Genomic DNA, 13,181 nt, shown 5'->3' with positions numbered 1-13,181 from the left:
TCACCGGACTGAGATCATTACAGTGAAGGGGTCGGAAGTGAGATGCATGAAATACTGCTGATATTTATGATCATATTTATCATTGTCATAAAAAACCTTTTACATTCATTGGTTTTGATTAATTGTAAAAGGAAAAAAAGGAGAAGCTGAATGCCAGAGGCTTCACGTAATTTTTTTTTTTAAGTTTTCCATTTGTAGATAAATCTAACAAATAAGGACAAAGAAATATTACACTTGAGCACTTGGCAACTAGTTTGTTTTGTTTATCATGATGACAAAACAATCCTCACAAACAGCCTATTTTAGTCTCTGTGTGCTGAAAATGTCCTTGGCGAGCCCTAATAGTAGCAATTGTGTCTTCCTGGTGGATCACAGAGGGAATGACAGTCTGATACTGTGGAGCGGTAAACCGAAAGAGATCAAAAAAATGATAGTCAGTCACCAGTGATTCCTGTGCCCTTTTGCAGTAGACCGTGTATCATGCACCAAAGAACAACATAGATGTCTCATCCTCAGAAGTCACATACTGTGCTAATGCTTAAGCTGCCAAAACCACTGAAGTGGAACTGCTCAGTTTGTAGCTACTCTTTACTATCCTCTTTGTCATCCGCTCACCAAATATTATTGGAATTACGTGTCAAATAAACATTAGCCTTGACTGACTCAATAGAATATTTTATTTTGATTATAATGCCAGCTTGGCATGTCAGATGACTTGTGGGAACCAGCATTTTGTTGCTTTTGTTGTGTCAGCTTTAGTTTAGAGGCGCCGTCACCGATTCCAGCTGCTTCTCTTTTTTGAGCCTGTCATCACATCTACTTTGTATCGCATCTATGTGTCGCTTTTTGGTTGTCATTGTACTACTGTACTCTTCACTTATGCTTCCACCATACATGTGAAAGTGTATACATGTGAAGCATCGTTTTGTGTTTGTTCAGATATGGTGCCCTTTATTGAATTTTGTGCATCACAGTTGTACATTAATACATAATCAGCTTAGTCGACCTTGAGAGCTGTTTGTGTAGTGTGTGCGTGTTAATGTGCATCTGTTTTGTGCCACTCTAGGAGAGGGAAAGGAGGAGGCAACATGTAATGCTGATGAAGGCTGTTGAGGCTCGCAAGAAAGCAGAGGTAGTCCATATGCACACAAGTGAATGCAGAAACACACACATTCACACAGTCCACTCCATAAAACGGGCCAAAGCCATTATTCCTTCTATGGATTGCTGCTTTTTCTCCTTTTCGTGCACTCTCTTCCCTCATTTTTCTTTTCTGCACTCTTACCAAATGAAAAGATTCTGGCCCTCCAGCACTTTTCCTTTGAATGCGCAGCAGCATTAGGCTGAATTCTAACACCGCTCAGCAAAGTCAAATAAACCTTCTTGTCTTTTTTTCACACATGCAAATGCATACACTTGCTTTGCTTCCCTAATGCTCCCTTGAATTTTGGACTCTCCAGGAGCGTGAACGCTTGCGGCAGGAGAAAAGGGATGAGAAGCGCTTGAATAAAGAGCGTAAACTGGAGCAACGGCGGCTGGAGCTGGAGATAGCAAGGGAGCTGAAGAAGCCAAATGAAGATATGTGTCTGTCAGACCATAAGGTTGTTCATTATTATCATTGTTATTGTTGTTATTTCTAGAAGTTGTTGTACATTTGAACATTTTCTTGTGTCAGTATAAGACCACATGTTCATGAACATTTATATTTGGGAATGTGTGCCCCCAAGTGGTTAAAGAAAAGTATTGCAAAATGTAGAAAATAAGCTGTTATTACTTAGAATTGGAATGAACGACCCAACAGCTTCATTGCTTTTACACATAGTTGTTTTAAATAAAACATCTCACATTAACACCGAACAACAACGAAAACAGCTTTAAATCCAAACTTTACCTCCTTTCCTGTGTCCAGGCTCTCCCAGAGTTCTCCCGGATTCCTGGTCTCATCCTTCCTGGACGGGCTGTGTCGGACTGCCTGATGCTGATGCACTTCTTGCGAGGCTTTGGGAAAGTGTTGGGACTTGATTTGAATGTGGATGTGCCCACCCTTGGAATGCTACAGGAGGGCTTGCTCAATGTGGGGGATAGCATGGGCCAAGTTCAAGACCTTCTGGTCAAACTGCTCTCTCTAGCAGTGTGTGATCCCGGTTTGCCAGCTGGACAAAAGGTGAGTGATCCTAGAGGGCATTAAGTCATGCTCTGAACTTGTATCTAATTTTAAACCAGTGGTGCTAACTTAAGAATTGCTCCTGAGAGTAAAATACTCTTGTCCGGTATTTTAGATAAGGTATGACTTTAAAACATAAAGATTATCATAGTTACCAATTATTTTTCATACACTACATATGGCACTAATTAGATATAAAAAACAACATATGTAGGTATCATATTTAAAAAGGGGCTCAGAATAATTCATTTGATAATCTCAAATGGACTACTCCTCAAAGTAAACAGATATTTGGTACTTTGACATTAATGTTCTAATACCTCTGTATGTTAGCTTATGAGGTGATGACGTTTGATTTTAGATTCAAGGTTTAACTTTTTCCATTACTGTGAAGAAGAAAAAAAGCTCAAATGGTCTTATCTTTTTCTCGATCAGACAAAAACGATGCTGGGAGACCACCTGACCAATGTTGGCATCAATAGGGATAATGTCTCTGAGGTGCTACAGATGTACATGGGGGCTTATTGTGCCAACACAGACCTGGCTCCTCTGGCCCTCAGTCTGAAGACCAAAGCCTTCCAGGCTCACACGCCTTCCCAGAAGGCCTCAATTCTCGGGTTCTTGGCCAATGAGCTTGCCTGCAGCAAGGCTGTCATCAGGTAGGAAAAGCAGCAAAAATGAAGAAGTGGGAAGTCAGACTGACCACTGCTGACTAAGTAATTTGCAATTACATGATGAATTAAATTTACATCACAGCAAGTTTTTCCCTATGAGTTGAAACAGCCATTCTGAACTTTTACTCAGTTTATTTGTTTCACCAAAAACCACATCAGCACAACTTTAGTTAACAAGACTGCACTTCCTCTTGCAGTGAGATTGACAAGAACCTGGATCAAATGGCTAACATGAGGAAGGACAAAATCATCATGGAGGGAAAACTGAAGAAGTACGTTTTCTGCAGCCTTAAAAGCAATGTTCTAACCTTCAGTGCATCGCCATGCTGAACCTGTATTTGTTTACAAAGGCTGAGGACCATTTATGCCAAACGAACTGGAAGGAGGGAGGCCAGCATGGGTGTGGAGGAGAACCACTCTGTCGGCACACCGTCCTCTGCCGCCAAACGCAAGAGGAAACTGGGTGGAGACAGTGAAGACGAGGATGACGACGACGACGACAGTGATGAGCAGGCAGAGGACGAGGAGGATGAGGAGGGGGAAGAAATCAAAAAGGTTAAAAAAGTGGAGACATATGATGAGGTAAAAAAGAAAAGACCTTTCTAAACAAACATTATCGAAAGAGACCTCGTGCAGTGATTCACAAATGTGACCCGTGTGTGTTGCGTCCCATCAGGATGAAGTCGACCAGGCCACCAGTGTTGAGGAGCTGGAGAAGCAAATAGAGAAATTAGCCAAGGTATTCTCTTCGTTATATGTGTTTTAACAAAGCTAACTACCATTAACAGGAATGTTTAAAGCATCAGTAAAACGATGCCTTTGCTGCTCATGTGTGAATTTATGCAGAACACACAGTGAGACCAAAAAAAGCCTCCTAGAGAAGTAACTATTAAGACATAAATCACAGAAACACACAGTATTATTGATTCATGAACTTATGTATTTATTTACCTGAGCAATGCATCCTCCTCCCGTGAGAGAATTTGTGAAACCTTTATTTATGAGCCCATTTTCTCAAAATAGCTGCAGCCTCTAAAAGCTTTAATTCAGTGTGTATTGAAAACACCCAGGAATTTTGTACATTATATGAACATGTGTGCTGACATAGGGCTGTTTGCTAATGAAAGCATTAATTAGCTTGATAAATTACCTCATTAGCATAGTGTGCAGTGCTCATTATATCACAATGATAATAAAGAACATTAGGCAACTTAGATGTGATTTGTTGTGTGAATGTCTTTTGGAATCATAGTGTGTGTTTTATATAATTGCAGCAACATCATCAGACCAGGAGAAAGCTTTTTGAGATATCCCACTCTCTACGCTGCATGATGTACGGACAGGACCGGTACCGCCGCCGGTACTGGGTGCTACCCCACTGTGGAGGGGTCTTCATTGAAGCCATGGAGAGTGGAGAAGGTAGTTTCAGTTCAACAGACCCTCACAGGGAAAAAAAAGATTTTAGAACGCAGACTGTGGAGGGAAGATAAAGGAGGACGTGTTGTAAATACATCATTTAGCTGTTTTTGGGAGTGTGAAAAATGCTGACAATGTTTTACTTGATCGTAACTCTTAAAGACTAATTAGAGATTGCATCTGTAAACTATGATAATAGCACAGCTCTGCTTATCTTCCACTAGCAAGTCTAAAAAAATTGATGATTTTTAGTGCTTAGTTTTAATTTACTTGCACATTTTTCTGCAGCTCCAGAGGAACTGGAGGAGGAGCGGCAGAGAAGGAGAAGAGCAGCAGAGGAGGTCAAAGTAAAGGAGGAACCACAGGATATTGAATTGCAGAAGGAGAAATCTGCCAGCCACGATGGGCAGAGCATTCGAACACCAAGCTTGGAGCAGCAGAGAGAGGAGGAAAAGGAACACAATGGCAAGAAAAGCTCCCCGTCTCTCTTCTACCAGCAGCCAGGCTGTGTTTCAAAACTGTGCACGCTCCGAGACCTCGGTAAGGACGCCAGCAAAGAGTCTGTGAAGGCAGAGGATAAGGAGAGAGCCCACATGAGACAAAATGGCAGTCCCACGGGCACTCCTATCGCCTCAAACACAGGAACATCGTCCTCCCCCAGTCACAACACTCCTGAGCCGGTGGCAGCAACAACTCCCTCCATGGTGACCACTAATGACACTGCAAACATCCCTCCCCCAGCTTCAACCTCTTTATCTTTCCCCAGCCTGCCAGCTCCCCGTGAAAGCCCAGGGAACACTCCTCCAACCTCATCCCCTGCTCCATCTCCACTCCTCTCATTCCAAGCCAGCGACCAGCTGCTCAGAGTCCTAACAGAGAGGAGCGGACACTGGTTCAGTCTGCTCCCTCGAAACCCCTGTGACCTCGCGTCACTCACCACCACTCCGCCAGGAGCACCTCGTGGGTCTCCTCAGGCATCCTCCACCCCAGGCAGACCCAGGTCCCCACCTCCGTCCCCTGCCCTCCCTCTCACTCCTTCTGCTGCATCTGCCTCTGCCAGCCCACACCACCCAGCTGGCCTCCTCAACTACCCACTTTCGGCCCTGCAGGTGAGGCCGGTGGCTGGAATAGACACACAGCTGCTCTTCTCCTGCTCCACTATATATAACCAGCTGTTTATCCTCTTTTCCCCCAGGTGAAGTCAGGTGGCTCACTGCTAGGAGTTTCTTTTGGAAGCTGGCCCAGTGGTATGATAAGTCCCAGCCTGCCTCTGTGCAGCAGCCCCAGTCCCATGCCAGGTCACTCTCTGGAGGGCAACACAGCTGCAAGCGTCTCAAGTAAGAGTGAATCACCTTTACCTCGCATTGAGAAAAGCTCTTCAATGCCCTCTCCTGCCTTGGAGATGCCAAAGTCCCTTGACCACGCCACACCTCGGCCCATCCCTGAGGGTGAGTGACAAAAATACCCCGAAGTAATTTAAGCAGAGGCCATGGTGAAATAGAATTTTTTCATTCTAAAGCAACCACCTTTCTGAAAATATAAACCCGTCTTTTACAAAAGATAATTGGATCAGTCGGTTTTTTGTTCTGCCGATATATATTCTGACTGAGATAGCATTTTACATTGATCAGTTCAGTGTCCTCTGCCTAACATGCCAATCTGTCCTCATCTTCTCAGAGATGCTGACAGGCTGGTGGCGGGTGTCTGACATCGAAGAGCTGAGGTCTCTAGTCAATGCCCTGCACAGCCGAGGAATCAGAGAGAAGGGCCTTCAGAGGCAGGTGCAGAAATATTTGGAGATCATCCCTCAGGTCTGCACCAAACACAAAGATGGTAAGTCTCTCATTAGGTCTTCTTAACACATATTCTCTGTACGAGTAGTAGTTGCAGTTTCTGCGCTGTCCCTTTAACAGCCCACGAGAACTACAGCTGAACTGCATGAGTATATGTTTGCTGTCCTTGCTTATATGTTTTCCGGCATCAGTGAGTGCATTTGTGTTTTGACTCTATGGCTGACTGATATTTGTCATGTGATTCATCTAGTGGCTATGATCGAGCTCCGTGAGCTGGAGGAGAGTCAGGTCAGTGTGGAGTCAGTGCGGGGGTGGTGTGTGGAGGAGCAGGCGATGGAAATGGACATTGCTGTGCTGCAGCAGGTGGAGGAGCTGGAGAGGAAAGTCACTGCAGCCAGCCTGCAGGTCAAGGTGAGTTGGCAACAAATGCACATAAATGCTCTCCCTATACGTTTTGTGAGCTTTTAAACATGTTGAGCGGCAGGATGTCAGAAGATTTAACAGCCGATTTCTTTCCCAGGGCTGGACATTTCCGGACCCACAGTCTGAGCGGGAAGACTTGGTGTACTACGAACACAAGCCCCTGACCAAATCAACGCCAGCATCAGGAGGCGCGGCAGAAAAGGACTCCAAGGAGCATTCAGAGGACCGCGGGGAGAAGGGCGGGGTGATACGTCACCCGGACAACCCGCTGGACATAGCAGTGACACGTCTGGCTGATCTGGAGCGCAACATCGAGAGAAGGTACCTGAGGAGCCCCTTAGGTACCACCATTCAGATCAGGCTGGATAATGTGGGTACGGTCACTGTCCCTGCCCCCGCCCCATCCACTAGTGCTGACAGGGAAGGGTAGGTCATTTCTCCAACCAAAGCACCCCACTCTTCCACTAAGACCGTTTCCTCTGTGTGTGTGTGCTTTATGTTTCCCATTTTCTCAAAAGAGGATCTTTTTTTTTTGCTTTCACAGCAGATTTATTTGGTAGCTTGTTGCATTTGTGGGTTTTTTTTTTGGTCTTGTGCAGTTCTTTGGGTGGTAGGGGCTCCACTGAGTTTCTTTGTTTACTGGCATTGTTTTTTTTGTTTTTTTTCCCTCCAGTCATCTGCATGGTGTTGTGCCTCAGTAACCTCAATTATGGGCATACTTATGGCTCCCAATAAACAGTAAACACTTACTCTTCCTGCATGAGCATCCCCTTTACATGACAAAATCGGTGTGTACCTTTCCTCAGCACCCTACACCCCTCAAATCCTCATGCCTGTCACTGCACAGCTGGAGCTCTTAATGGTCTGCCGTCTTCTTGGCAATTGGTTCAACTGACACTGGACTGATTGTGTGTAAATAAGTCCACATTTTCATATGTACGTGTGTATTTTCTGATTTTCATCACCTTGTCCTGTGTCAGTGGCGAGGAGGAGGTGGCTCACGGTATGAAGGTATGGAGGAAGGCCCTGAGTGAAGTGCGCAGTGCTGCCCAGCTGGCCATGTGTATCCAGCAGCTGCAGAAGTCTATCGCCTGGGAGAGGTCCATCATGAAAGTGGTAAGAACATTTTCAAGAGATTAAAAATAAACTGTTCAGTAAGGGTGTGCTTGTGTTTAATGAAATGCACTTTCTTTATTTTAGTACTGTCAGATATGCAAGAAGGGGGATAATGAGGACCTGCTCCTGTTGTGTGATGGTTGTGACAAAGGCTGTCACACTTACTGTCACAAACCCAAGATCACCAGCATCCCAGAAGGAGACTGGTACTGCCCAGCTTGCATTTCCAAGGTATCATTTACTGTCAGCAGAAACAATCAAACCAGTCCTGCTTTATTTTATTTGTTTTCAGTTTGATTCACACCATCCGCTCTTATATTATTTATATTTAACCTAATAATGATATGTTTTAATTAAACCTGCCAATGGAAAATACTCCAGCAGTTTTAAGGCTTATTTATCATTTTTTAATTAGAAGAATAAATGATCACATTTAAATTGCACTGAACCCAAGGTAATTATTTATTGCTTTACAGGCAAGTGGTCCATCGCCTAAAAGCAAAAAGCCTCCAGCCAAACCAGTAGCCTCAAGCGGAGGGGGTGGTAAGAAAGGCGGAGAGGCGAAGAAGAACGGGAAACAGACGGGTACTGCGGAAGTGTCGGAGGACGACTCAGCCAGCGCCAGCAGCACGCCCAAGAAAGGAGTGAAAGACACCAGCAGGAAGAGGAAAACAGAGGAGAGTTCACCTGCTCTCACACTGGCCAATCAGGCGAACCCTGTGTATGTAAAGAGAGCCAAGACGGCTAGAGACAACAACAGGGATCTGGGATTATGCAGGTATGTGCCTCTGGCATGCTTGTGCTTGTCTTTTTGTTGAATTCTTCTCTTATGTATCGTCCTCTTAGAATATTTGCAGAGTAGCTGCCGTTGTTTCACGAAACTACAGCGAGCTGATGTGTTTACACCTTCTGTTGTAACTAAAACTTGAAATCTCTGGTAGTTTTGTTATGAATCAAGTCTTATTTTGTATGCCTCAGGACATTACATTATATTTGGCTTTAAAACTCCACATGCCAATTTGTTGGCTGCTTGTGGGCATCCTAAGGTGAAATCATAATTAAACTCTGAGCTTTAAGAGAAGCCTGTTAGCAAAGACTGTTTACACAGCTGGAGGTCTGTTCCAGAAATCAACTTAAACAAAGTTGATTAACAAGAAACTCTTCAGTTCCAGAAAAGCTGCTCTGTTCACACTACTCTGAGTATGTTCAATCTTAGTTAAGTACATGTGTCGGTCGCCAAAAAGTACAAAAAGAAATGTAAAAAGCCATAACTGACAGATCTCCAATCTCTTAATGGTTAAAAAAAGAGCCCAGTTTTTGTTAGTGGAGCTGGAGTTGTGATTATGTTGTGTGCCGGTGGAGACCCTGACATTTAATCTTAAAAACAGGAATGAGTCAATAAGTTACAATATTACATTTTAGTCTGTGTAGTCCACTCATTCATCTTTATCGTGCCTAACTCTTCTGTCATGGATAAAGCTGGTATCTTGGTAAAATTCGTCTGTATAAAACAAATTATTTGAATGTATTTATTCAGCTGTAACCTGCCTGGTGTCAGTGCAGGTGGCAGCAAGTTAAGATGAAATGTTTCTGCATATCTAACACCTGACCTACTTTTACCTTTAAATATTTAGCTTTGGAGCATTGAACGACTTACATTTAAACTTTTGTCCAGTTTTCAGCTGCACCAGTTATCTTCACTCAGAAATATTCACCTTATTAACTACTGTGTTTAAAAAAAGTGCAAAACTTCATACAGATTAGTTTTATTCATTTCAGCAGTAATGTACGGAAAATGTTTCATTAGAGGGGAACTGGTTGATAGCTGCCTACATGTCAGTAAATCCAAGTGTTGTAAAGAAGCACAAAGTTTAAAGTTAAACCTGATCTGACGATGAATCCACGCTGTGATCAACGTCTGTATCTGCAGACTGATCTGTGGACAGGCTAAAGAACTGATACCCAACTGTGATTTTAATGTCTTTAAAGATGCTAACTTTTCTCTTTTTTTTCTATATTAATTGGCTCAGATTTGTGCCTTGATGTTGATTGTATGAATGAGGAGATTAAACAGACAACTGCTTCAACTTCAACTTCAGTGGGACAGGGGGAGTCAGAAATGATGAAAAAAATTAAACTCGGCAAAAAGCAGGTTACTGACACTAGCTTGAAGTGAAACAGAAGCATCTCTCTTCCCTTATCTTAGAGTACATTTAGTGAGTCTTCACTGAAACTGCTTTTTCAGATTAACTGCAGAGGAGCTAGATTATGCAATTTTACTTCTGGTTTCAGTTTCTTCTTTTTTTTCTCTAAACACTGAGAATTTTTAATTAAAAATCAGTCAAACTATGGGTTTTAAAGACAAAACACTGAGCTGAAAGAAGCTGGTTATCTCGAGCTGAGGAGTCATGTGATTACTAAAAACGACTCCTTCACGTACAGTAATCCACTCAATATGTAAACAATAACTGCTTAAAACTTAGAGGAAAGTCCAGTCAAATCCAGAGGCCTTTTGATTCACACATAACATCGAATTCTTGTCTGTCTGATTGTGTCCGATAGAGTACTTCTCGCAGAGTTGGAGCGGCATCAGGATGCATGGCCTTTCCTCACACCTGTCAACCTGAAATCGGTCCCAGGCTACAGGAAGGTCATCAAGAAACCGATGGACTTCTCCACCATACGTGAGAAGCTTGTGAGCAGCCAGTGAGTTCCCATCGCTTCTGATTCCTCTTTCTGCAAAAGCATTCAGGGCCCTCGCACACAGATTGAAGTCAGAGTGGTGTATATATTGCAGTGAAAGCTCGGAAAGTGCGGCATAAGCTATGTAGGTTTTACTTTCTTACCTAAAGTACTTGTTTCATTTGTTTTAGGTATCAAAACCTGGAGACTTTCATCATCGACGTCAACTTGGTCTTTGATAACTGCGAAAAATTCAATGAAGATAATTCAGACATTGGTCGAGCCGGTCATAACATGAGGAAGTTCTTCGAGAAGCGCTGGACTGAGCTTCTGAAACAAACAAACTAAACGTCTGTTCGGACTCTCCCCATGGACCCATTCAACTTTTCATACCGGAGCACCTGGTTTTAATTTGATTCCTGTTCTCTGATGGAGGTCGTGGCTTTGCGTGAAGAAGTCAACCCCTACTAAGGAACCCGCGGTGTGCTTAGGAGAGGCGTCACCTCGAAACATATTTTAACAGAGTGAAAAAATAAGTTGTTACATGAGGTGCGCTGGATTTATTACAACAGGGATAAAAGCCCCAAAGAGTCCCAGAGAAATGGGGTGTCCTAGTGCAATACAGTTCCCTGTCTCAGAACACTGCACTGAATGAATCCTCAAATGTCACTGATGTATCTGCGCTAGAATACTTTCCACTACCTGTAAATAGTCTTTTGTTATTTAATCGTATTATAGTGAATGTATTTAATTTTGTAATAATTATTTATGAATCAAGGTCCACTTAATTTTCTATGAAAAGGAGGAATCATCTGAACTGCTTTGAATTAAAAGAAAAGGAATGTGTCTTTGTGTTATAATTTTTCTCCAAAATATCAAACAAAGCCAAGAAAGAAAAAAAAAAACATAAAAAAAAAACCTGTTTACACTGTTCAGTGCTTTGGGGCATCTGAGGACTGTATTCATTTGTTCAAACTGTAAAACTGCATTTATTTACAGGAACCGCAGAGGAACAGTTAGACTACGGTGATTCATGTGTATATACTGTTTATTAATGTCAATATTATGTCTTGTTTGGAACGATGTGTAAAAATTGTTTAAGAATATTAAGATATTGTTTATGCCTTAGAATGATTGTAGCATTCTATTTTAGTGAACGTGATGAAAACATTATCATAAATATTGTTTGTACAGTATATACATATCCTCTGCAAACACTGTGGTATCCTTAATCTTGGTAGTGCCTACCCTTCCAACAGGGGCATGTAGGGGATGTTCTTGTTTTAGTTTTCATTCTTATGACGATTATTTTTTTTATATGATTTCAATCCAAAAAGGCCTCCAAAGTTGGACAGTGACACAGAAATCATTCCTCACCATAGCAGACAAAAAAGAAAAAAAAGAAGGAGCAACTACCATTCAGTTATGCTTCCATAATGCATTTCCTCGTAATCTGCCACAATACAGAGGACCTAAGGCCATTTGTAACCACTGTGTTGAACCTTGCTGTGTGTTGTGGCCTGATGGAGGCAGCTAGATTTTTTTGTACCCAAGTCAAAAGTACTTGAAGTTACTTTATTTAAGATATTGTGGAATAAAAGTATCATTCTTTTGTAGGAGCTTTATTTTTCACTAGTGTGTGGCACGGACCTATTAAAAGGATGTTTTTCAACGTAAGTGACTTAAACTTGTTTTATTTCAGTCCCACCCTGTAATTCTGTATTTATAAAAGGCAAAAAGGCAAATCAGGTTAATCCTCTTTATTCTTTCTTAGTAAAAACGATACATCAGCATGCGTATTGTTACAAAATACAGCTGGAGCCGAAGGAGGGGAAAAAGGACTCAAATGCAGGACTTGCATGCAGTAGAAACAGGGGCTTTATTGATATGATTAACTAAAGATGCTGCCAAGGCTGGAAGAGCAAGGAACTAAATAAGGATTAACGAGAAAATTAAACTCTAATTAAAACACAAGACTGACTGACTGAGGCGAGCAGTGACGCGGATCTGGCACTGAACAAAGGAAAACCTGGAGAGTTTATACTGAGTGGATTACAAACAGGGAGCAGGTAAAGCAATCAGTAACCTCAGATCAGGGAGTAAACAGACCAGAATACTCATGAGGGCAAACTCTTAAAATACAAAACAGGAGGCAAGGTAACTAAAGAGCAAGAGGTAAACAGATGATGGAATGGAAAACTAGAACAAGGGAAAAGGCCAAGAATTCAAAACACAAAAACTCACAGACCATGACACATAGAGCTGGGAAAGACAAGTAAGGGCACGTTTTTTTGCCCCTAACTTTGCTGTTTTAAGGTCACAGAGGGATCATCCATGATCTTACAGATGACAAGAACGGTCCCTAAAACGGAAGCTGGAAGCCTTTTTGCAGAGCCTTTTGCGTATAGTGAAGGAATACTAGCTCCAAAAGTAAAATGGTAATCATAAACGATGAGCAAAAACAGCAGCATGACACGGGTACTGGTAATCATCAAAAATTCGTCAGCGCTATATCCAAACACGATGTAAATTGATGTGTTTTGATTAATATGGCTCGAGATTAAATGAGACTTTACCTGTTGTGTTTGTTGGAACACAAAAGCAAAAAGAAGCTAAAGAATTTCACATTTTGATTATATATAGACTGAAAAAGCAAATCTGCTACAGTGCATACAAGCTGAAATATACAAAGCTAATGAGGGCAAACTCATGATTTATTCAATCATCATTACAAGCTCAAGTGCAGCACACGTAGCTAAATATTGTAACAATATATTCAGCTTCACATTTTACAAACTGATCTTAAATTTGATCAGCAGAATCTGTCATAATTTTAAGAATAATCAGTAAGTCAGTTTTGTTTGTTTTTTTTAATCAAATTCAGAAGACACTTCCCCTCACAAGTGAAGTAGA

At 42.1% G+C, this 13,181-nt stretch overlaps 1 protein-coding gene across 11 annotated transcripts in view; it reads left to right on the top strand.

Moving 5' to 3' along the window:
• Positions 1-11,945, top strand: part of baz2ba (bromodomain adjacent to zinc finger domain, 2Ba) — a 64,378-nt gene extending 52,433 nt beyond the window's left edge. For 6 of the 11 annotated variants that reach the window (XM_072380814.1, XM_072380813.1, XM_072380812.1 and 3 more), the window contains 18 exons: positions 1,067-1,132; positions 1,461-1,601; positions 1,910-2,164; positions 2,600-2,823; positions 3,036-3,110; positions 3,189-3,420; positions 3,515-3,577; positions 4,113-4,257; positions 4,543-5,363; positions 5,450-5,702; positions 5,932-6,087; positions 6,298-6,458; positions 6,568-6,896; positions 7,451-7,586; positions 7,671-7,817; positions 8,063-8,364; positions 10,149-10,292; positions 10,460-11,945. In XM_072380814.1, coding sequence (XP_072236915.1) covers positions 1,067-1,132; positions 1,461-1,601; positions 1,910-2,164; positions 2,600-2,823; positions 3,036-3,110; positions 3,189-3,420; positions 3,515-3,577; positions 4,113-4,257; positions 4,543-5,363; positions 5,450-5,702; positions 5,932-6,087; positions 6,298-6,458; positions 6,568-6,896; positions 7,451-7,586; positions 7,671-7,817; positions 8,063-8,364; positions 10,149-10,292; positions 10,460-10,616 — 3,807 coding nt within the window. In that variant the 3' untranslated portion in view covers positions 10,617-11,945. The remainder of the gene's footprint in view (positions 1-1,066; positions 1,133-1,460; positions 1,602-1,909; positions 2,165-2,599; positions 2,824-3,035; positions 3,111-3,188; positions 3,421-3,514; positions 3,578-4,112; positions 4,258-4,542; positions 5,364-5,449; positions 5,703-5,931; positions 6,088-6,297; positions 6,459-6,567; positions 6,897-7,450; positions 7,587-7,670; positions 7,818-8,062; positions 8,365-10,148; positions 10,293-10,459) is intronic. The other 5 variants (XM_072380820.1, XM_072380819.1, XM_072380822.1 and 2 more) reach the window with 1 other exon arrangement.
• Positions 11,946-13,181: the final 1,236 nt, after the last annotated feature.

Source organism: Leuresthes tenuis, unplaced genomic scaffold, assembly GCF_036924035.1.
Source record: "Leuresthes tenuis unplaced genomic scaffold, fLeuTen1.0.hap1 SCAF_2, whole genome shotgun sequence".
NCBI lineage: Eukaryota > Metazoa > Chordata > Actinopteri > Atheriniformes > Atherinopsidae > Leuresthes > Leuresthes tenuis.
The sequence above is the reverse complement of the archived record's forward strand: the minus strand, read 5'-3'. Positions and strand labels throughout refer to the sequence as shown.